This window comes from Vipera ursinii (genome assembly GCF_947247035.1).
Source record: "Vipera ursinii genome assembly, chromosome: Z".
In the NCBI taxonomy this organism is placed as follows: Eukaryota; Metazoa; Chordata; class Lepidosauria; order Squamata; family Viperidae; genus Vipera; species Vipera ursinii.
This window is the reverse complement of record NC_139517.1, coordinates 19801658-19825671: the sequence shown is the minus strand read 5'-3', so window position 1 is coordinate 19825671 and position 24014 is coordinate 19801658. Positions and strand designations below refer to the sequence as shown.

Genomic DNA, 24014 nt, shown 5'->3' with positions numbered 1-24014 from the left:
GCTTCCTCCTGCTTCTGCGGTTGCTGATGGGGCCGCTGCAGGGGGGTGGGGTGGGGGGGGGACTCCTCCTTGGGCTTTCCCCCCCCCGTCGCGCTCCTTTTCCCCTCCGCAGCCTGAGCTCAGGATTCTGCCCCGCCCACCCACCTCATTAGCATAATAGATGCGGGGTTTCGCCCGCCGCCTTTGCCCGCGCTTCTTCGCCCGGCGCCTCGCCCTGCCCTTCTCCATTGGCATTCTCTGATGCAAGCCCCGCCCACCCACCCCCGTCTCGTTTGCATAAATCTCTGCACCGCAGTTTCGCCTAAGCCTAAGGCCCAGTTGTCCGAACCCAGGAGTCTATGCCGTTGCGTAATACTATAGGATGTAGAGAGGCAAAACCACACCTATTCTATTTTTTGAGAGCCTATCAGCTGCCCAGGAGAAAAAGAAAAAAAAGAAAAAAAAACTACAGCGCTCTATTATTAGCATAACCAAAGGCCCTCTTCGCGTCGCTGCCCAAGCCTGGAGACACGCCCTCGGTCTCCGCCCAGGGAGGACTGTGATTGGGTAAGCGCGGCGCGCGCGGAACGAGGCCCGAGACAGCCAAAAGGCTGAAAGGTGTGTAAGGCTCTTTTTTTCTCGTGGGAACGCTCAGAACGGAGCTCCGGCACCTTTTTGGGATGGAACCTTGTAGGGTAGGCAAGGCGGGTTGTATGACATGTGTGAGTTCCGGCACCTTTTTCTTTTACAAAAAAAGCACTGGTTAACATCGTAGGATTCTAAATGGTAATTAATCGGAAAGTAAGGTAAAGGTAAATGTTCCCCCGCACATTCGTGCTAGTCGTTTCCGACTCTAGGGGCCAGTGATCATCTCCGTTTCAAAGCCAAAGAGCCAGCGCTTGTCCGAGGACGTCTCCGTGGTCATGTGGCTGGCATGACTAGATGCCAAAGGCGCATGGAACGCTGTTACCTTCCCACCGAAGTGGTCCCTATTTTTCTACTTGCATTTTTAACACGCTTTCGAACTGCTAGGTTGGCAGAAGCTGGGACAAGTAACAGACAATCACTCTGTTACGCAGCACTCGGGATTTGACCCGTCAAACTGCCGATCTTCTGATCGACAAGCTCAGCATCCTAACCCGCTGAGCCACCGTGTCGGAAAGTACTGTACAGTAATTAACCCTGGGCGCCTCAACGGCCCTACCTCTCCTTGGAGGACGACTATTCGATAGAGTCTTAATAATAATCTATGTTATATCATATTTTGACAATAAAGGTTCATTCATATTTCTATTGCAACGTAGAATGTGCAGAGAGTTCTCGACTTATGACCACAATTGGGTCCCAAATTTATGTTGCTAAGTGAGACATTTGTCAAGGGAGTTTTGCTCCAGTTTACGACCTTTCTTGCCACAGTTGTTAAGTGAAGGCCCTCCTCGCATCGCTGCCCAAGCATTGAGACACGCCACGCCCTCAGTCTCCGCCCAGGGAGGACTGTGATTGAGTAGTGCGGCGCGCGCGGAAGAAGGCCTGAGACAGCCAAAAGACACCGCCCAAAGGCTGAAAGGTGTGTAAGGTTAACACCATAGGATTCTAAATGGTAATTAATCGGAAAGTACTGTACAGTAATTAACCCTGGGCGCCTCAACGGCCCTACCTCTCCTTGGAAGACAACTATTCGATAGAGTCTTAATAATAATCTATTTTATATTATATTTTGACAATAAAGCTGCATTCATTCATATTTCTGTTACAACGTAGAATGTGCAGAAAGTTCTCGACTTATGACCACAATTGGGTCCCAGATTTATGTTGCTAAGTGAGACATTTGTCAAGGGAGTTTTGCTCCAGTTTACGACCTTTCTTGCCACAGTTGTTAAGTGAATCATTGCATGTTAAGTGAATCCGGCTTCCCCCATTCACTTTGCTTGTCAGAAATTTGCAAAAGCTGATCACATGACTCCAGGACTTGGCAACTGTCATAAATATGAACCAGTTGCCAAGCATCCGAATTTGGATCACATTATCTTGGGGATACTGCCATGTTCATAAGTGTGAAAAACAATCGAAGGTCACTTTTTTCTGTGCCATAGTAACTTTAAACAGTCACTAAACAAATTGTTGTAAGTCAAGGACTACCTGTACAATATTACAATATAGGAGGTCCATTATTATTATTAAACCAGGACTCCTGCCTTGGGCAGCGGATTGGACTAGAAGACCTCCAAGGTCCTTTCCAGCCCTATGATTCTATGACTACTCTTCTTCGTCTTTGTGTTATAAGATGCATTTAATTTTTAAATTATTTGTAGAAGACTTTTCCTCCAGTATGTCTGTGGAGATTCTCAGTCATCCAGGTCAAACTGGTGGCCCACTGGCCGGTTGCGTCACATGCAGGCCACCCCAGCTCTGCAAAAGCAAAAAACATCATGATACATAATGATATGTCGTGTGACGCGATCGAGTTTGACACCCGTGATCCAGGTCATGGGTGCTTTTTCAAGAGGCAACTGAATGTCTTCAGCTCTGACTGGATGGTGGGGAGTTTTTCTCCCGTAGATTATCCCCAAACTCATTTTAAAATAATTCCACAAAAAAGCCAATTGAAGACTACAAAAGCATTGTTCAGGTTTCCAAATTGCTCATCATAAATAAAAATCTGATGAAACCGCTTTGAAGTTTGAAGCCAGCAGACTGTTTTGGGACTGAGTGATTCTATAAGACTTCTTCAATAAGGGTTAATAGAATTTCCCCCCTTATTTAGGAGGTTTATTCGTGCTTTTAAAAATACCAATGCAATGTTACAGGCATGCAGTTTTCTTCACAGCTAGACAGAATTGGTCTGATAAGGTTTTCTTTTAAGAAGACCAATACACAGGCCTGGAATTCCAAATCCTAACCAGATCTGAACTTGCTTAAGCTATCAAATTCAGAAAAGGTCAGGCCTCAATAATACTCCCAACAGCCCTATATAGTAGTCTAACCACATATCATTTTCCTCAAATTGCTGACTCCTTGACAGTGATTTATCTGAGATCAGAGTGGGTGTCTAGCAGAAATAGACTTTGGACAAGAAACACCTAATTTGTAAACTGTTGTCCCATTGTGGAAGGAGAGAATTCAAATCATATTCTGTAGAAGATTCTCCTTATATAAAAGAAAGATACAAAATTAATGCAGCTTATGGAATTGCACTCCTTAACTTATTTTTGATTGGTAATAATTTTTGAAACAAGGTCTGGGTTCTTTCTCCATTCACCCACAAAATGCCCATGTTTATGAGAAACTGACTATATTACTCCTATTCATGTGAAAAAGTTGGATTTCTTTATTCTTGATTGTGACAGTTTTGAATCTTGTCAAATGAAGGGTACACTATCCCAGTCATATATCTGGGCCAACGTACAGTATCTGCTCAGTTATGTCTTAGCATCTAACCCAAATACACAAGTAATGGGGCTTGCATCACAATGTTACAACGTATATAATTTGTCCCCTATTTCACTCCTCATCCCCCATAGATTTTTTTATACTAAGTAGTACACACAAAGGGAAATAAATAAAAGTGTACAAAGTGTAGTTGATAATCCTCAACTTAAGATTGCAAAGGGGATAGGAAAATTCATTATTAAATAGGAGTCATTAAATGAGGTGTCACATGATCACTTCCAATTTTACAGCCTTTTTTTGGGACATGTCCATTAAGCAAATCACTGTGGTCATTAAGTGAGACACCACGAGCGCAACTTGCAACCTTCCCTGCTGATTTCCCAATTGACTTTGCTTGTTGGAAGCTGGCTAGGAAGATCACGAATGGTGATAATGTGACTGCAGGATGCCGTGACAGTCGTAAGTGTGAGGATTGGTCATAGGTCTTTTTTTTCAGTGCTGTCGTGGCTGCGAACAATCACTAAATCACTAAATGAATAGACATGAAGTGGGGTTTACTTATAACATTTCAATTAAAAACAAACATGAACATCAAATGTGATTGCCTACAATCAAACTTGGGTCCTCAGGCCCACTGAAATAAAATAGGATTTGGGGTCTTTCTAAATGCAAAGTGGGTCGAGAAAAAGTGTACTTCAGATACAACCTGTTCCAAGGTGTTGGATCTGTTACTGTGGAAGTCTAAGGTAACTAACAGAAGACCATCCCTTTAATATATTCACTGCCTTTAGCATTCAATTAATACAATATATGCATTTCTGGAACATCTGGTATATCACATTGATGCAAGCTGTACGTGTATACAATGGAATTGAGGGATTGGCAGGATATGAAGCTTGCTATACCAGAATTTGTTGGTTTTGCAAGCCATTCCCAGTCAACTAAGTCAACTCTTTTTCTGTACTGATCACATCAAATGGGGTTTGCCAACTCTTTTCAGAAACTTGCTAGATACCATAGGAGACAGGGATGCAGAGGGAGCATCAGCTTCTCTATTCCCTGGCTGAAGGTCAAAGGCGGCCAAATGTCTCTTCCCTCGATGCACACAGAATAATGTTTTTCTGAAGCTTGCAGAGCTGCTGGGTTCTTCACCTGATTGTGTTACACCATCACCAGAATGCTGGTATCAGCAAGATGACTCTTTTCCTTGTGTATGGTAGATTCTATCGTCCTCCAGGAGAGAAGACAATTTTCATTTCAGTAGGAACATTTTTAAAAGATTTACTCTTGTATACAAGGCTCGCTTCTGAACATGAACCTGTTTCCTTAAATAAACCAATCTGTACTTTCAGATCAGACCCATATCCAGATACACAATTAATTTTAATGGCTACCTGCTTTATTATGTTTTCCTTAATATACATGCGGCACAATGATTTCATAATAAGTTAAATAATTAAACAAATTTCAATTATATACAAAAGGATGACAAGAGGAGTTGGCCTGATACAAGTTTCGGATATGGATTTAATTCATTGAAAGGACAACACCAAATATATTTGAACGTAGACTCTGCAGTTAATATTTCTAAAGTAAGGCCCTGGGGATTCAGTAAACCTTTAAAAAAATGGAGAAAGAATGGGGCGTTAACCTAGGTCTCCTTTTGTGGAAAAGAATCTCATTCCATCAAGGGTTTGATATTTAAAACTGTCCAATGGGCTGCTATCCACACTTCCTAGAATACCATTTCAGCATCCTTCCAGGAAATTGGAAATGGTGCCTTGTAATCATTTCCAGTTGCCACAAAATGATTCTAAGACTGAGAGCTAACCAACACTGGGTGGGGCCCGTCTAGAGACAAATCTGCCAGCCCTTCTTTTACTATGCTGCCCTAGGCACTTGACGTAGTTGCCAATTGTTGAGGGAAAGCACTTTACCAATGTTCAGAGGCACTCTTTATGGTTTCACATACTTGAGGGCTGAGCCCACAGCTCCTGGAGTCATAGTCTTAGGTTTAGATTTAGTCTTGGCGACAGCACAACTATAACTCAAAATATATAAGGGATTTGAGATTGTCTTTAGGCAAAGAAGCACACTGTTCTCTTTCAGTCTTAAAAAATGTCTGGACTCATCTTTTTACAAGTCATTGAAGTTTCAAAGGTTGGGCTCTTGTTCCTATTATTGACAAAATGGCACATATGTAAACATGGCTGAAGATCCTTAAATTAAAATGATTGGAACTGAAAAATTCTGTACATTCTGTTCCTGAAGAATTACACATTACACACACACATGCACAGAAAGCACACACACACACACACACACACACACACACACACACACACACACACACAGATTTTCTCTAATTAACACTGTTCCCTTCCTGGGACACACAAAGGATGCCCTTTCAAACAATTCCTTTACATCACTCTTTCCCAAACCTGATAGTCTCTAGAAATCCTAGGATTGTATTTCCTAGTTTCCCTTAATCTTTGTTTACAGGTATGGCTATTAAATTATCAACTAATTCTATAATAATATATTTTTGTAACTGTTGTGTTGGTCTGATTTGTACTAAACCTTGGGAAAAGCATATAACAACAAGGACCTCAGTTGGAGGGCAAAGACTGGGAAAGTCTAGAGGGGATATTGTTTTTTGAGTTAATAGCTGGAGCAGATTCTACACAAACAGTCTGAAACTCCATTCTCAGCTGCAGAATTACAAGAGCTAATGGATCACACTCCAAAAAACTGGCCTTCATAGAGGTTGAAAGAATAAGGTCTTCTCTTGCTGTCTTCTAAAGATAATACATTATTAAAAAAAACCTGATAGGTTACGTTGGGTTTACAAACCTGGCAGCTTTAAGATATGTGGGTTTCAACTCCCAGAATCCCCTAGGCAGCATGGGAGTTGAAGTCAATTCATCTTAAAAGTTTCCAGCTTTGAAACACACTGCATTAAATCAATGGCATAGTTGCCCTGGATTCTGTTTCACATTGTGGCTAACCAGATGCTATTGGGTACTACAAACAGTAGGAGGTTACTCTGTCCCCTTCTTTTAAACAATTCTGGGCTGGCAACCATTATGACTAGGGAAGGAATACTGAAAGAATTTGGCACAAGGATCTGCTAACAGCCTCATCATCAACAGTGTGGTCTATAATTCAGTAAAACAACACACTATTTGTATGCAGCAGATTCTGTCCCATTAGTTAGGATTTACTATGTGACATGATGAACTCATAGAAGAAAACAATAGAATAGGGAGGACCAGAGATCTTTTCAAGAAAATTGGAGAGATGAAGGGAACGTTTAATGCAAAAATGGGCATGATAAAGGACCAAAATGGCAGGGACCTAACAGAGGCAGAAGAGATTAAGAAGAGGTGGCAAAATTACACAGAAGAACTATACAAGAATGAGCTTAATGTCCCAGATAATCACAATGAGTTGGTCACTGACCTCGAGCCAGACATCCTAGAATGTGAAGTGAAGTGGGCCTTAGAAAAGCTGAGCAACAACAAAGCTAGTGGAGGTGACAGTATTCCAGCTGAGCTATTCAAAATCTTAAAAGACAGTGCAGTAAAAGTGCTACACTCAATTTGCCAGCAAATTTGGAAAACTCAACAGTGGCCACAGGATTGGAAAAGATCAGTTTACATTCCAATTCCAAAGAAAGGCAGTGCCAAAGAATGTTCAAACTATCGCACCATTGCACTCATTTCTCATGCTAGTAAAGTCATGCTTAAAATCCTACAAGCTAGACTTCAGCAGTATGTGGATCGAGAACTACCAGAAGTACAGGCAGGATTTCGAAGAGGCAGAGGAACTAGAGATCAAATTGCCAACATACGCTGGATCATGGAGAAAGCTAGGGAGTTCCAGAAAAACATCTACTTCTGCTTCATTGACTATGCTAAAGCCTTTGATTGTGTGGATCATAACAAACTGTGGCAAGTTCTTAAAGAGATGGGAGTACCAGACCATCTTATTTGTCTCTTGAGAAACCTATATGCGGGTCAAGAAGCCACAGTGAGAACTGGACACGGAACCACTGATTGGTTCAAAATTGGGAAAGGAGTCCGGCAAGGCTGTATACTGTCACCCTGCCTATTTAACTTATATGCAGAGCACATCATGAGAAAGGCAGGGCTAGATGAATCAAAAGTTGGAATTAAGATTGCCGGAAGAAATATCAACAACCTAAGATACGCAGATGATACCACTCTAATGGCAGAAAGTGAAGAAGAACTAAAGAGCCTCTTGTTGCGGGTGAAGAAGGAGAGTGCAAAACTTGGGTTGAAACTTAACATTAAGAAAACCAAGATCATGGCATCTGGCCCTCTCAATTCCTGGCAAATAGATGGGGAAGAAATGGAGGTAGTGACAGATTTTATTTTCCTGGGCTCCAAGATCACTGCAGATGGGGACTGTAGCCAAGAAATTAAAAGACGCTTGCTCCTGGGGAGGAAAGCCATGGCAAATCTAGACAGCACACTAAAAAGCAGAGACATCACCGTGTCAACAAAAGTGCGTATAGTCAAGGCTATGGTCTTCCCAGTTGCAATGTATGGCAGTGAAAGTTGGACCATAAGAAAGGCTGAGCGCCAAAGAATTGAGGCCTTTGAACTATGGTGCTGGAGAAGACTCCTGCGAGTCCCTTGGACTGCAAGGCGATCAAACCGGTCAGTCCTAGAGGAGATAAACCCTGACTGCTCTTTAGAAGGCCAGATCCTGAAGCTAAAACTCAAATACTTTGGCCACCTAATGAGAAGGAAGGACTCACTGGAGAAGAGCCTAATGCTGGGAAAGATCGAGGGCAATAGAAGAAGGGGACGACAGAGAATGAGGTGGCTGGATGGAGTCACTGAAGCTGTAGGCGTGAGCTTAAATGGACTCCAGAAGATGGTAGAGGACAGGAAGGCCTGGAGGAACATTGTCCATAGGGTCGCGATGGGTCGGACACGACTTCGCAGCTAACAACAACAACATGATGAACTCTGATATTTCCTCTATCAGTTCAGCTTCACTGCATGTACTCATGTTCTGCTATTGGTGATTATCCATTCTGCCTAATTTTATACAGTTATTGCCTGTCTTGCTCACCTTTTCCTCCTCATGAAATTTATCCCAACATTGTAAAAAAAAAACCCAAAACACTTATTTGGGAATTGCTCAAAGCTCCTAAGATTTTGGTTGCTACCCTATATTCTGTACCCTTTTTTAAAAAAAAAAAGAACAGCATGGATGCATACCCATCCAAGACTTGGCTACAGCTGCAGGGCTCATGGGGCCTTAGGGACAGCCCCACCACACCTCACCCCAAACACACTGCAGGTCCAGTAGGAAACCAGGAATCTGAAACAGGATCACCGAAAGCAAAGGTAAATACCAATGTTCCTCACTTTCTTCCAGAACCTGTCCTTTTATTCAAGATCCCTTGGTTCCCCACTGCTAATGACAAAACACTCAGAGAAGTGAGTCATGTTCAATGAAAAATGGACAATCCAGTGTATCTCCTACCCAGTCCAGGAAAGCAGAAAATCTATCAAGCTCTGAATCACAGCCCAACAGAGCTGATGACACAGAAGCATCCTTGCCAATACGAAAATAATTTAATGAAGGCTTAGAGTTCCAAAATCTATCCTGTACCTGTGGAACACAGGACAGCTAGTTTTCCTCCTTCTTTGGTGTGTCTACAAAATTCCCCGAAGCCAAGTAAATAATGTTTCCATGGGTGGGTCTCGAAGTCTTCAGGGTGTTTGCAGCTAAATGCCTCACCAATGTTACGGCCAATATGAGAACCGGTTTTCCCTAGTCAGTGTCCAGAAATTCATCAAGCTTTCTATATCCAGGCGTCCGTTCCTTCCAAAGTTTTTCCCCCTTCCATCAGTTATAAGGAACAGGTGTGTTGTCACAGACTTACATTTTCCCATAATGCCACAGGAATATTTCTGGCATGATGGGGATTTCTACCAGTCCTCTTTGTCCAACAGGAACTTTTTACAAAATTCCAGGGCCATAAAGGCTGCTTTGAGATTAAATTAGGCTGACATGTCTTCCGCAAGGAGACATGGCAAAGAGAGTCTCCGTTCCCTCAGGCTTTTCCTGCCTCAAAGAAAGCTGTGATGTGGGGAATATTGTTACGGAGCCTTGCTACAAAGTGACCTTTGGCTTTCTGGAATGTGGTTCTCAGCCTAAAAGCTTTGACTTCCACTATATCATAAAGCCACTGCCGCACGTTCTTGAGTGGCTAAACACTGTAAGGCCCCAGTCTTTTTGTCCCTGATGAACCGAGGAAGGTATGCTTTAACTGTCTGGCAGTGAAAGCCACAAACTGCAGGATCTGAGCTCCTCAGATGGTGGAGATGAGAGATTTGAGAGAGGACTGATTGGTGGAAGAAAGGTTCTCATAGCTGTGGCAGAGGCACGAGCAATCAGAGGAGGTCTCGTCGTCTCCTCCGGCAACTCCACCCCCATTGTGCAGGGGACGGTGATGGGGGGCCCCACGAGTCGTGCAGATCACCACACGGGTATGTCGGTAGGCTACAGCCCAGGCCTCACCCCCAAGACACTGGCAGCGGTTCCGTGGCCCTTTGAAGGAGAATGGGACTAGAGAATTCCCCGTCTTCTTTTGTACAAAAAGGCAGGTCCTGGAAAAGAGGGAGAAATAGGTGACATGGCCAGCTAACTCTGACAGCAAAGACATCAGCAGTAGCCACGCAATCATGCCCAACGCCCCTCACTGTACTTGGCAAGAGCACAATCGTGCTCTGGCAACATCGGTTTTCATCACCTTCCCAGGTGGTTGGTGATACACGTAGATTTGTTTAACAACTATCTTGTTTAGCAACCATTCACGGTTGCGATGGTGATGAAGAAAATAATTTTGGCACCAGCCTTTGCACTTTTTGACCTTTGCAGCTCTTAAAAGCCAAGAAGCGCTGAAGTAAGAGTATAAGCACAGTCATAATTTCAGAGACCACTTCGCTTAACAACTGAATTGTGGGTTCCATTTGTGGTAGCTAAATAAGGACTACCTGTGTCTTTCTAAATTGCCTTTAGCTGTCTTTTTCCCTATAAACCAAAATGATTCTACCATGCCTTCAAAATGTGTAAAAATGATAGTTTTGTGTCATCCATTATCTTGGAGATAAGGTCAACTGACGTGTTGCTGATGTGACTGGAGAGTTTTGAGAGATGATGGTGTGCCCCCTCCCTTCTGATCATTTGTCATCCTTCATCTCAGCCTTTAATGCCTAAGTCTTCTTCATTAATGCTTAGTTCCTTGAACTAAGTGAGTTTGGCTATAACTTAGGGGAGAGGCGATGTCACCTGTTGGGTCATCTCAGGGGTAGGTGGGTCTTCCTTTATTCAACACAAGCCAAAGAGTGACAGTGAGAACAATTGTGGTGACAGTGAGAACAATTAATCAATGGAACAACTTGCTTCGAGAGGTTATGGATACTACAACACTGGAGGTTTTTAAGAAGAGATTGGACAACCATTTCTCTGGAATGGCTTGAGCAGGGGGTTGGACTAGAAGACCTCCAAGGTCCCTTTCAACACTGTTATTCTGTTAAGGGAGACCCAACTTAGAATTTAGGAGAAATTTCCTGACACTTGAGAACAATTAACAAATGGAAATTGCCTCCAGAAGTTGTGGGGGCTCGAACACTGGAGGCTTTTAAGAAGAGATTGGATAACCATTTGATTGAAATGGTATAGGGCAGGGGTAGGCAACCTCGGCTCTTTTATGACTCATGGACTTCAACTCCCAGAATTCCTGAGCCAGCATGGCTGGCTCAGGAATTCTGGGAGTTGAAGTCCATGAGTCATAAAAGAGCCGAGGTTGCCTACCCCTGGTGTAGGGTCTCCTGCCTGAGCAGGGGTTTGGACTAGAAGACCCCCAAGGTTCCTTCCAACTTTGTTATTCTGAACTTCTTTCAGACCCATTACTTCCTGGAACCCTATCTGTGGCTGACTTCAAAAATGGAGAACAGAGGAGAGCCAGCTTCCAGTATTTTCTAGGAAAAAAGAAGGTGGGGATATGTTTATCCCTCCCTGTTTTAGCTGTATTTTGAAACTTGCCTTTATTTTAGCATACAGAAGTCTTGTTTTTTTTTTCTTCATGCAGAAAAGAAGGAAGGAGGCTGAACTGGGCTTCTGGTGCTTATTTGCTAGTTTAAACTGCATTTGTCAATTTTAATCATTCTCTTCTCTTCTGGAAATTGCTCCACCAATTAGTCTGTCAGATCTTTTCTCTATGGGACATCGCTACCTGCGGTTTCGTCCCTGAGACTAGTTTTGTCCTGATGTCTTTCACTCATTCATTCATTCATTCGTTCATTTATTTTACATTAGTTTAATTTGGGAGTGGGGCAGAAGTACCAGCCTACAGAAGACAAGCCAAATCTTACACACAGCTTCTGCAGTGCAGAGCCAAAAGAGGCAAGATGGCCTCACAGTAGCACTTAGCAATAGCACTTAGACTTATATGCCGCTTCATAGTGCTTTGTAGCTCTCTCTAAGTGGTTTACAGAGTCAGTATATTGCCCCCATTTTATCAACCTCGGAAGGATGAGTCAACCTTGAGCCAGTCAGGATTGAACTCCTGGTTGTGAGGTGAATTAGCCTGCAATACTGCATTCTGCGCCACCAAAGCTCCTCACAATCAAAGCTTCCCCACTTTCATACATTCATCAATGCCACATATGTGTACAATGGGATGGAGTTCGATTGCATGGCTGCACCCACCATCTTTTGCTAGATGATTTCCCAGTCCCCCAGTCACATATTCAAATGGAGTATTTGAATAGTATTTGTGAATGAGGCAATTGCCTGCAGCAATTGCCTCTTTCACAAATCAAAACAAGGCCATTCAGCAGTGGCTTTGGACAGATGCAACCAAGACAGTACGGTAGCAAAAATAGTTGAGGGAATGGCCCTGGGGGGACAGTAAACGTTGGCCAACATTTACTGCCTCCTCAGGGCCATTCACTTAATTACTTTTCCCTCAGGGAAAAAACAGGTGGGCAGCACTTGAACCCAGCAATGGGAAAAGGTCCTAGAACTATATTGGTTGCCCATCATTAGAGGCATAGGATTCAAACTTTAACATAGGCCTCCTCATAGTACTTGGAACTACCATTTCCATCAGGCCAATCAAGGACAATATCTACCAGGATGAGGAGGATAATGGACCCAATTCATATGAATCTAAATTAAATCAGTGAAACCAATTATTTCCACATTCCTGCTGTAGTTGATAAAGCATGCTTCCAAACTGAGGATTCCAAATTCCGTCAATCAAGTACATCATGCAGTTACAGATAGTCCTCGACATATAACCATTTGTTTAGTGACCATTCGAGGTTATAATGGCACTGGGGGGAAAAGTGATGTGACCATTTTTCACACTTATTATGACCGTTGCAGCATCCCCATGGTCATGTGATCAGAATCCGTGCACTTGGCAACTAGTATGTATGTACAGCTGCATTGTCTAGGATGGGGGTCACTTGATCACCACTGTAGCCTATCCCAGCCAGCTTTGGATAAGCAAAGTCAATGGGGAGGGAGAGCCAGATTTGCTTAATGACTGTAGGATTCACTGGCAAAAATAGTCCATAAAATGGGGCAAAACTCACTTAAAACTGCCTGGCTTAGCAACAGAAATTTTGGCTCAATTGTGGTTGTAACTTGAGGACTACCTGGTACTTAGTCCTTTACTCCTTAGCAAGGCTTTTATTGCATTTTGTTTGTTTTAGGTAGGCACAATCAGAGGTGAGAAAATATTTGAAGACTACAGATAAAAAAAGCAACAATGTCTACATGTCTACAATTCCATGAACGAGGCAAAATGGTTGTGCCACTAAAACGCTCGTTCTGGAAACACTACATTTGGGCTTATTATTACTATAGCGACAGTATCAGTCAGATTCCACAGTAACTTTCATGAATATATATCACACAAATACATTTCCCAGAGTGACTAATGGGGCAAAATCGAGTGTACTTGCTGACTTTTGGTACCTGCACATTATTATTTTAGAACATAGTGCAGCGTAGTACTTAATCTTGCTTTTAAAAATGCAATATGGAATATGTGGCCCTTCAAATGTTGCTGAGCGACACCCATAAGCACTGGCCACGCTGTCTGAGTATTAGGAATTGTAGTTCAGCAGTACCTGGGGCGGGGTGTCACTGATGCACTACCCCCTTTCTTTCATCTGTATGAAACAACTTTCTTGATGGACAGTGGCATCTATAAGCAAACTTTGGACTCCTAAATTTTCCTATACACTTGATCACACATTTGTGATCACAAAAATGGGCCTTCACCATCCCCGAAGATGCCCCTGTTGCTAACAGATATTTTGTACTGTTCTCTCTCTTTCTTCTCTATGAACGACTCAATTGACTAGTCCTTACTTATTCCTTTAATGATCATTCAGAGTTACGGGTGCTGACTTATGACTGGTCCTCACTCTTACGATTGTCACAGTGTCTCCACGGTGACATGATCTCAATGTCTTGCGGAAGAACAGGGTAGAACAACGGCTAATGACCCTCTTTTACCGGTCTACTATAGAGAGCGTCCTCTCGTATTGTATTGTGGTTTGGTGTGCTGGTCTGACAGCCGCAGATAGGAAAGTATTACAGAGGGTGGTGAGCACAGCACAAGACATTGTGGGCTGTCCCCTGACACCACTGGATGACATCGCCAGGGCTTGCTGCCTTGGAAGAGTGAGGAAAGTTCTCAGGGAGGACTCACACCCTGGTCGGTATCTCTTTACTCTCCTACCATCAGGTAGGAAATAATTTTATAAACTTTATGTATGCTTGACTTGCGAGGCCAGTGTGTTGTGAAATTAGCTCACATGGTGTAATAAGATGGAGGGTTTGTTGTCACTGTGAGTTGGGGGGGGCACAAAGGGAGGCTCAGCCAATCTCAATATATACATGGTTGTACTTTGACAATAAAGGTTCATTCATTCATGATCACAATGTAAGAGGGCTTGCAACAGGCATATATTTACAAAGGCCGCAGCATCCCGGTCTCATGGGGGTTGCCGTTTGCAACCTTCCCAGGGAGCTTCAGATAAGCAAAGTCAGTAAAGGAAGTCATATTTGCTTAATGACCTTGTGATTCACTTAACAACCGCAGCAAAAAGGTCATAAAATCAGGCACAACTCACTTAACAACCATCTCACTTAATGACAAAAGTTCTGGTTGGAGTTGTGGTCGTAAGTCGAGGACTACCTACATTGCTTGTCTGTGCTTGATGACAACTTTTGTTTCATGGGGCTCAGGGAGTTTGCCTGCACCCACGCAGCCTCCACACCCCTTCTTTTCAATCTCTGGGCCTTAACTTATTCCCCCCCCCAAAATCTATTGTCTTTTATTCTGCAAAACAGGAAGGGAAGCCACCACTCCTTGTTCCCAGCAGGGATTCCTGGGCTTCCATTCCTCCAAGAAATTGGAACAAGAAATTACACAACATCTCCCAGTCAGCTTGAACCTACCTCTTGCGCAAATGGTATGAGACAATGACGATGGCTAAGATGAAGGTCCCTGTGGCCGTATACATCACCCAAGCTGTGTCACAAAAGAACAGAAGAAATCAATGGGTGTTCAACAAATGAGGAACCATTAATCAAACAGCCTGCTAAACAGCACAGCCTTCTTCAACCTGGTGCCCTCCAAAGGTGTTGGAATTCCAGGGCCCTAATTGCCTGCCACTAACAAAAATTAAGGGACGCGGTGGCTCAGTGGGTTAGGACGCTGAGCTTGTCGATCAGATGGTGGGCAGTTTGGCGGGTCGAATCCCGAGTGCCGCGTAACAGAGTGAGTGCCTGTTACTCGTCCCAGCTTCTGCCAACCTAGCAGTTCGAAAGCACATAAAAAGGCAAGTAGAAAAATAGGGACCACTACGGTGGGAAGGTAACAGCATTTCGTGCGCCTTTGGCATCTAGTCATGCCGGCCACATGACCACGGAGACGTCCTTGGAGAAGCGCTGGCTCTTCGGCTTTGAAACAGAGACGAGCACCGGCCCCTAGAGTTGGAAACGACTAGCACACATGTGCAGGGGAACCTTTACCTTTACCTAACAAAAATTAAGAAGCGATCACACAGCTCAAGCCAGGTTCAATTTGGCCTAACTGGGACGGCTTTAAAACCCCCATCAGCCTATCTGTAATTGCAAAGCCTCTGCCACTAGGTGGTGCCATATTTAATATACTGAATAATACCAACGTCTTCCAGATGGGGTGGGTAATGCAGAGCAGCAAAGCAACCTCATTGCTCTGGAGGAGACAGAAGGCTAGGAGATGGTAACTAATTACGGTATATAAAATTCCAGACAGCCTGATGAGCAAGAAGTCAGTGTTCTTAAGAACATGGTACACACCTCAGAAGTGGAGATACTTGCCATGAACCTTAGGGTGATCCCAGTGGTGGGATTCAAATATGTGAACAGCCGGTTCTCTGTGAATGCCACTTCTGGAAGTCCATTCTGGGCCTGGGCAACAAAAAATCAGCTACCGGTTCTGCCGAACTGGTGCGAACCGGATGAATCCCACCGCTGGGTGACCCTGTATACTTCTGTGTATGGTATGTATAATACACACATACACACAGGTTTGCATGAACAGAAGCCAACAAGCAACCTAGCCAGCCCCTTCTATTGACAGCATGCATTCCATTCTTCTTTGACTGCGTCATGGAAGTTTATGCCACGCTGAGAAATTTTGGCTTCGGCTTGGTGTGCTCTTCTTAGTCCCTCTGGCTCAACAGACAGATATGAAACTGGCAGAGCGACACTTAGTAAAGCTGAAGTCAGCTAAGGCAGAGGCTGAACAGAAGCCGAAAAGGGAGTTTTCCAAGCCATTCTTCCCATTCCCATAAGGGCAGCAGAAAAAGATGTGCCAAATAAGCATATATCTACCATATTGCTAGCTTTGCATTCTGCGTGCATCACCGTACCCTGGTTTCTTTGCACAGAGTTCTGATTTATCTTGCTTTTGTTATTTTTCCCATTCATTAGAGTCAAAGTCTTGTCCTAAATAAGGGGTTGTCTGCTAGGATCCCGGATGTGTTCATTCGCCCAATTTGGAATACAAAGAGACTGACATAAAGTACATAATATGTATATAAAGTATATATACGGTATGTATATAAAGTACAAAGAGAGCCAGTTTGGTCCAGTGGTTAAAGCACAAGGCTAGAAAGTGGGAAATCGTGACTTTCCCTTTAGCCATGAAAGCCAGTTGGGTAACTTTGGGCGTGTCACTCTCTCTCACCCCAACCCACCTCACAAGGTTGTTGTTGGGGGGGGAAAGGAGGAAGGTGTGTTGAATATGTTTGCCGCCCTGAGCTATATGTAAAAATAAATAAAGGCAGAATAGAAATAAAAGAAAAGAAAAATCAGAATAAAAGGAAGCGATAACGTCTAGTACAATCTTTCTGAATCTTCGCAACTTGAAGTTGTGTAGAATTCAGCTCCCAGAACTGGGGCTGGGGAGTTCTGGGTGTTGAAGTCCACACATTTTCAAGTTGCCAAGGATGAGAAACTAACTGTTGTGGTGGTCCATTGCAAGACTGTGGTGCCCCAGGTTCATCCTTCCACAAGTTGACCAGACGGTCTCGGAATTATGAGAGTTGCTGTGCTAGCACATCTGGAGAGAGGCCACATTAGGAAAAGCTGAGTTGCACATCAACCTGTTTCTTCTCCATAATACTATATTAACCTGTTTACAATGACTACATCCTTTTTTTGTTTGTTTATCCTGCATCTCATTTTACAGAGCGCTAGATATTTGGAATTAAGATTGCCGGAAGAAATATCAGCAACGTAAGATATGCAGATGAAACCACTCTAATGGCAGAAAGTGAAGAAGAACTAAAGAGCCTCTTGTTGCGAGTGAAGAAGGAGAGTGCAAAACTTGGGTTGAAACTTAACATTAAGAAAACCAAGATCATGGCATCTGGCCCTCTCAATTCCTGGCAAATAGATGGGGAAGAAATGGAGGTAGTGACAGATTTTATTTTCCTGGGCTCCAAGATCACTGAAGATGGGGACTGTAGCCAAGAAATTAAAAGACGCTTGCTCCTGGGGAGGAAAGCCATGGCAAATCTAGACAGCACACTAAAAAGCAGAGACATCACCCTGTCAACAAAAGTGCGTATAGTCAAGGCTATGGTCTTCCCAGTTGCAATGTATGGCAGTGAAAGTTGGACCATAAGAAAGGCTGAGCGCCAAAGAATTGAAGCCTTTGAACTCTGGTGCTGGAGAAGACTCCTGCGAGTCCCTTGGACTGCAAGGCCATCAAACCGGTCAGTCCTAGAGGAGATCAACCCTGACTGCTCTTTAGAAGGCCAGATCCTGAAGCTAAAACTCAAATACTTTGGCCACCTAATGAGAAGGAAGGACTCACTGGAGAAGAACCTAATGCTGGGAAAGATTGAGGGCAATAGAAGAAGGGGATGACAGAGAATGAGGTGGCTGGATGGAGTCACTGAAGCAGTAGGCATGAGCTTAAATGGACTCCAGAAGATGGTAGACGACAGGAAGGCCTGGAGGAACATTGTCCATGGGGTCGCGATGGGTCGGACACGACTTTGCAGCTAACAACAACAACAACAAAGATATTTAAATACACAATTACGTATTTCCTTTTAAATATTCCTTTACAGGCAGTCGTTGACTTATGACCGTAAGGAAGCTACCTATCACAGTCATAAGTCGTGACGGTCATAAAAAGGATCTGTCACAAAACTGACCCGATTTTATGACCTTTTTTTTTTTGCTGTAGTCATTGAGCAAGCACCGGGGTTCATTTAGTGAACCAATAGTTCAGCATAGGTACAGTTTGGCCAAAAATCAAAGGTAAATGCTGGGGTTTGGCAAAACTATTGTAAATCACAGTTGTACAATCATGGGACGCTGCAAACACCATAAATGCAGCCTGGTTGCTGACCACACAAAGTCGGGTCACATGACCATGGGGAGGGCAATTGTCAGAACTTTGAATCTGGGTCATAAGTAGCCCTCCCCTCTGGTATCTATTGTAACTTCAAACAGTTGCTAAGCAACCGGTCCTAAGTTGAGGACTACCTAAGTGAACTCATTTCGAAAAATGCACATTCCAAATGTGTGGCGATGAGGGAATGGCTTCAATTCATAATCGGCAGAAGGAGGAACAGTTTGCACAGAAATGTGAAAAGATCCCATTCCTCAAATGTTCCTCTTATCCATTTGAAAAATATGTTTTAGATACTTTTGGAATATGCTTTAGTGCACCCCAGTGTGTTTCTGTTTCTTTAAGCCAGGAACTATTTATGGGAAAGAGAAATTCTGCAAAGAATAAATGGGGGGGGGGCTGCTAGATCTGCTTTCCATCCATCTCCATTCCAAATTATTACCCTTGAAAATATCCAAATGGATATACCCAGAACAGTTGCTGGAATTAGGTATGCCTAGTTTAATGAAGGACTGCGGATGACGTGATAGCAGTGTTCCAATGTCTCAGGGCTTGCCACAAAGAAGAAGGAGTCAAGCTATTCTCCAAAAGCGCCTGAAAGCAGGACAAGAAGCAATGGATGGAAACTAGTCAAGGAGAGAAGCAACCTAGAACTAAGGAGGAACTTCCTGGCAGTTAGAACAATTAATCAGTTGTGAATGCTCCAACACTGGAAGTTTTTAAAAAGAGATTAGACAGCCATTTGTCTGAAATGATATAGGGTTTCCTGCCTGAGCTGGGGGTGTTGCACTAGAAGACCCCCAAGGTCCCTTCCAGGTCTGATAATTCTGTTATTCAAACTTCATCACTGTGGGGAAAAATGCTGAAAGACTGCTCTGCTTAGAACAGTATTTCTCAGTCTCAGCAACCTGAAAATTATAGACTTCAACTCCCAGAATTCTCCAGCCAGTGCTGTTGTCTGGGGAATTCTGGACATTGAAGTCCACAAATCCTCAAGTTGCTGAGATTGAACAACACTGATTTAGAAGATGGATAGGATGTATTAATCAGTATTCAGTAAAGGGGGGGGGTTAATATGTATACATGTGTTGCGGGGGGGTTTTCTATTCTTTTTTGTGCGCTTTTTAAATAACTTTATTGTATTTTTTTGTCCTTTTTAGATTTTTTTTTAAAAAAAATGTATTTTATCTTGCTTTTGAATAAAAATAAAATTATGACAGGAAGAAGATGGATAGGCAACATTTTTAGCTCTGGATGACCCTTAAAATTTCTTTCTGCTCCTGAAGGATAGGGGAGGTATATATAACCACACCTATATACCATTACCAAAGATGGGATTGAAATCCCTTTTCCAAGTCTGGAAGGCTTTAAAAATGCAAAAAAAAAAGTGGATTAAACCTTCGTATGCCTCATCTATTATGCATATTTTGGGAGCAAAATCAGGCAGGGGGAAATTTTAAGCTCTGTGATTTGGGGATTCTCCTAAAAACAATGAGTCTGAGGATGCATACCAACCAGTGGTACATACAGTTGGCTCACCCTAGATTCAGAAGAAATAGATAGGAAAAAGAATTAAGTACATTTCATCTTGCAAATGTATTCTCTAACTTCGAATTGCACTCTTTGAAATATTATAAATTTAATGGCACCCTGGTTTCCTTGGTAGGCATAACCAGAACGGCTCCAAGGCCTCCTTGGTCCAGTGCAAAACTACAGTGTCAAAGAATCTGTTTTGCCTAAAGCCAGTCAAGCTATAACACAAGGGTCTTCAAACTTGGCCCTTTTATGACTTGTGGAGTTCAACTCCCAGAATTCCACAGACACCCTATTGCAGGGGTCTTCAGACTTGGCCCTTTTATGACTTGTGGACTTCAACTCCCAGAATTCCTCAGCCAGCGTGCCTGGCTGAGGAATTCTGGGAGTTGAAGTCCACAAGTCATAAAAGGGCCAAGTCTGAAGATCCCTGCTATAACATATAACAGCTTCATAGGATAATATGCCCCCTCCCCCGCAGTTTGATCCTTTACCTCCTACCCCAATGGCAGAGTCATTGCCACTGTAGGTCCAGGTTGAGTTCAACCAATCAGAAGAGGTAGGGGCCAGACGGGATCCATCACCTGGAAGGGTCCGCAAGTTGACCGAGGAAGCTTTCAGGCCTGGAAGGAAATCAGAATCATGAAGGATTTTACAGTGGATTTTCAGCTTAACTTCTCATCAAAATCTCAGGCTTTCCTGATATGTTAAACAGTAACACCAACCTCACCAGTTTTCCTACATTGATTTGACATGAACATAGTACAGTGATTCTGAATGTAATCCTGGCCTAGTGAGAACATTAATTTATTATTGAAGTTTAGCCTGTCTGTCTGTGTGCGTGTGTGCGCGTAGCCATGATGAGAGCTGTAGTAAGGGCAAGTTGCACAGATACAATAAATGCAACAAATGCATCTCATTAGCATCTCCTTTGAACCCTTAGAGTCTTCCCCATACAGAGATTTCAATTAGTGGAAGTTGTGGAGCATTGCTTTAGAGAAAGGTTAGATAAAATACAAGAATTTAAATCAGCCAAACAAGCAAAAACTTCATTGCAAAAGGAGCCAGGTCAAGGTGTCTTTAAAATTTTGAGAAGCTCAACAGCAAAATGTCCATCTGACCTTTTCTTCTCAATGCAAAATATATCAATTTAGCTTCTCCTCCCCTTTGAAATTAGTGACTCTATAAATGTGAATATGTACAGTTACATCTTAACACTACCAGAACAAAACGTACTGATCCAATCAATCATTTCAAAGACCGAACCGTACCTTGTGAAAGCCTGAGACAATTGTGGCCCCCAGGCTTGCAAAATCAGCTCTGGCCATCTCTGTTAAAAAGAACCCTGGTGTCACAGACAGATTACCGATCTGGGACTACAGAAAGATTTGAAGAGATGTCGAGAGAGATTGACCTACAATTAACCCTTGGGGGATATTACAAAAAAAAATAATTAAATGTAAAAAAGAAATGTAATTAAAAAATTTTGGAACCTTACAAAAAAGATGTCGAGAGTTTGAAAAAAGTGCAGAGAACAGCCTCCAGGATGATTAAAGGCCTGGAGACTAAAACACATGAAGAACAGTTGCAGGAACTGGGTAGGGGCTAGTTTAAAGAAAAGAAGGACTAGGGCAGGGGTCAGCAACCTGAAACAGTGAAAGAGCCACTCGGAACCGGTTCCCTCACAAAAGGAAAAACTGGGGGCCGCAAAAAATATGTGCACATGCACGTACATGCGCGCATGCGCAGAACAGGGTTTGACTGAAGAGTGGAGCCAAGGCGAGATATGCACCTACCCTGCATATTTGAATTGATTGGTTGAACTTTTTTAGTCCCACTTTTTTTTTTTGGACTGCACATGGCAGAGGACCGGGAGCCGCAGGAGACGGCTGAAAGAGCCGCATGCGGCTCCGGAGCCGCGGGTTGCAGACCTGTGGACTAGGGTGACATGATAGCAGTATTCCAGTATTTGAGAGGCTGCCACAAAGAAGAGTGGGTCAACTTATTTTCTAAAGCACCAGAAAGCAAGACAAGAAACAATGGATGGAAACTAATCAAGGAGAGAAGCAACCTGGAATTAAGGAGAAACATCCTAACAGTGAGAACAATTAACCAGAGGAACAGCTTGCCTTCAAAAGTTGTGGGTGCTTCATCACTGGAGGCTTTTAAGAAGAGATTGGGCAGGGTCTCCTTCTTGAGCAGTGGGTTGGATAGAAGACCTCCAAAGTCCCTTCCAGCTCTATTATTGATTGATTGATTGATTGATTGATTGATTGATTGACTGACTGACTGATTGATTGATTGATTGATTGATATGGGAAGAAGCCTTTTTTCATATTCAAGGAGTATGGCCAGATAGCAATGTTTGGGTAATAAATTTATGGAGTTTCTCCAGGAATCCTGAAAGATGTTCCAAGACGGAACCATCTGTACTCCTAACACATGTGGATCTAGGATCTACTAATTAGAGCTCAGGGTGCAAGGGTAAGATGTCACCAGTACAAGTGTTTATCCACCGCCTTGCAGGTCAAAGGCATCTGTGGTTACATTGCCCCAAAAGTTGACTTCATTCATCTTGCTAAGATGGTCTCCCCTGTCCCCCTCTGTAAGCAGGGCCGCTTGGGAGAAAGAAGGGGAGGGGGAACGAGAAAGCACTCCTATGGAACATCGTCATATAACTTTCCTATAACATTTTAGTCAGGTGACAGCATCATCCGGGAAGCCAAAGTTCAGTGCTTACCTCGATACAAGACGGCAAAGCCTTGGGCTTGCAGGAACTGGTCTGACTGGAAGAAGAGGGAAAGACAGTCCGTGGGGAACAGCAGAGGTGCGCCTGGCCTTCGGCGCCCATCAAACTGGGCCAGTAAGAGATTGCTGTGTCCATCCCGGACCTCCAGGCGGTCGTTTGGATCACGCACGTCAAAGATCCGGAAGCTGAGCTCTATAGAATCACAACCTGCAGGGTAAAGGATCCAGCTGCAGTTGCTGTTGGCCTCATAGTCATCTGGGAATTGCGGAGAGTAGATCACTCCAGAGAGATCACTGAAGTTCCCCTGACAGGCCCCCATGGAGACTGGAATGGGAAGGGAAAAATCAGAACAGAACTGCAATCGATATTAAAGGAAAAGCCTCTGATGAACCGAGGTTACGAAATTTAGATATTTTTAAATTTAAAAAAATGATCACATGCTGAAATACAAAGAAGCACAAGGTCAACATAATGGCTATTCAATTACAAAAACTCCGTTTTGTTGTTTAATGATGAAAATAAACTAAATGTAACTGCACAGAAAATAAAAAGAGTTAATTTAAATAGATCCAAAATGCATGTAATATCCATTTCATATTGGTATGAGATTATTTCAGTCCTCAAGTTTTATCATTAAATCTAGACCATATAGAGACATATTGCTTCAGTTTCTTATTTTTGGAATAAAAAGATTTCAAAAATAGATAACAGATATTCCTTAATATCAGGAAGATACGCTTTATTCAAATTATATAAGATCATCCCCTTTACCAAGATTTAGGGTATATAGCCAAACCTCTTCGTAAAAGACCAAATTCCCTGTTTTAGGAATATAATATCTCATTTACATTCTATTTCTTTCCAGAATGATGTTAAAAAATATTTATAATGCCAGTACAAAAAAAATCTAATGTCCAATCTTTTTAAAACTTTACCTGAGAAGTCCAGTAGATATAAAATATAATGCATTCTACTGAATTTCTTAAGTTCTTCAAAATAATAAGTATGTTTACAGGTTTTTTTTAAAAAAAGGTGCACCCTTTGATTTTTCCAAAATTGGATATTTCAATTCTTCATTCCACAGTACAGATATGTAATTAAAGTTAGTCTTCCTTTTATTTTTTTTAAATCCCATATAAAATTGAATTGTTTGGATCACTTTAAGTGCTGCATCTCTTAAGCATCTCAAGACTCCAGATACTTCTAAGCCTGCTAAAAACGTCTGGCTTGTGCTATTTTGTCAGTACATGTTTCAAAGATACATACTTGCCAAACAGATGTTATGGGTAAATCATATTCAGAACACAATCTCTCAGAATATTTAAAACAACTACTAAAATTCCACTGACTTAAGGAGTTTATCCTTTGTTTGGCCCA

At 42.7% G+C, this 24014-nt stretch overlaps 1 protein-coding gene across 3 annotated transcripts in view; it reads right to left on the bottom strand.

Moving 5' to 3' along the window:
• Window positions 1-3800: 3800 nt before the first annotated feature.
• The window catches only part of KREMEN2 (kringle containing transmembrane protein 2), a 52229-nt gene continuing 32015 nt past the window's right edge, over window positions 3801-24014 (bottom strand). For 2 of the 3 annotated variants that reach the window (XM_083376896.1, XM_083376897.1), the window contains 5 exons: window positions 22629-22961; window positions 20383-20511; window positions 14899-14971; window positions 8351-10022; window positions 3801-6592 (listed from right to left, as the gene is read on the bottom strand). In XM_083376896.1, coding sequence (XP_083233022.1) covers window positions 9725-10022; window positions 14899-14971; window positions 20383-20511; window positions 22629-22961 — 833 coding nt within the window. In that variant the 3' untranslated portion in view covers window positions 3801-6592; window positions 8351-9724. The remainder of the gene's footprint in view (window positions 6593-8350; window positions 10023-14898; window positions 14972-20382; window positions 20512-22628; window positions 22962-24014) is intronic. The other variant, XM_083376898.1, reaches the window with a different exon arrangement.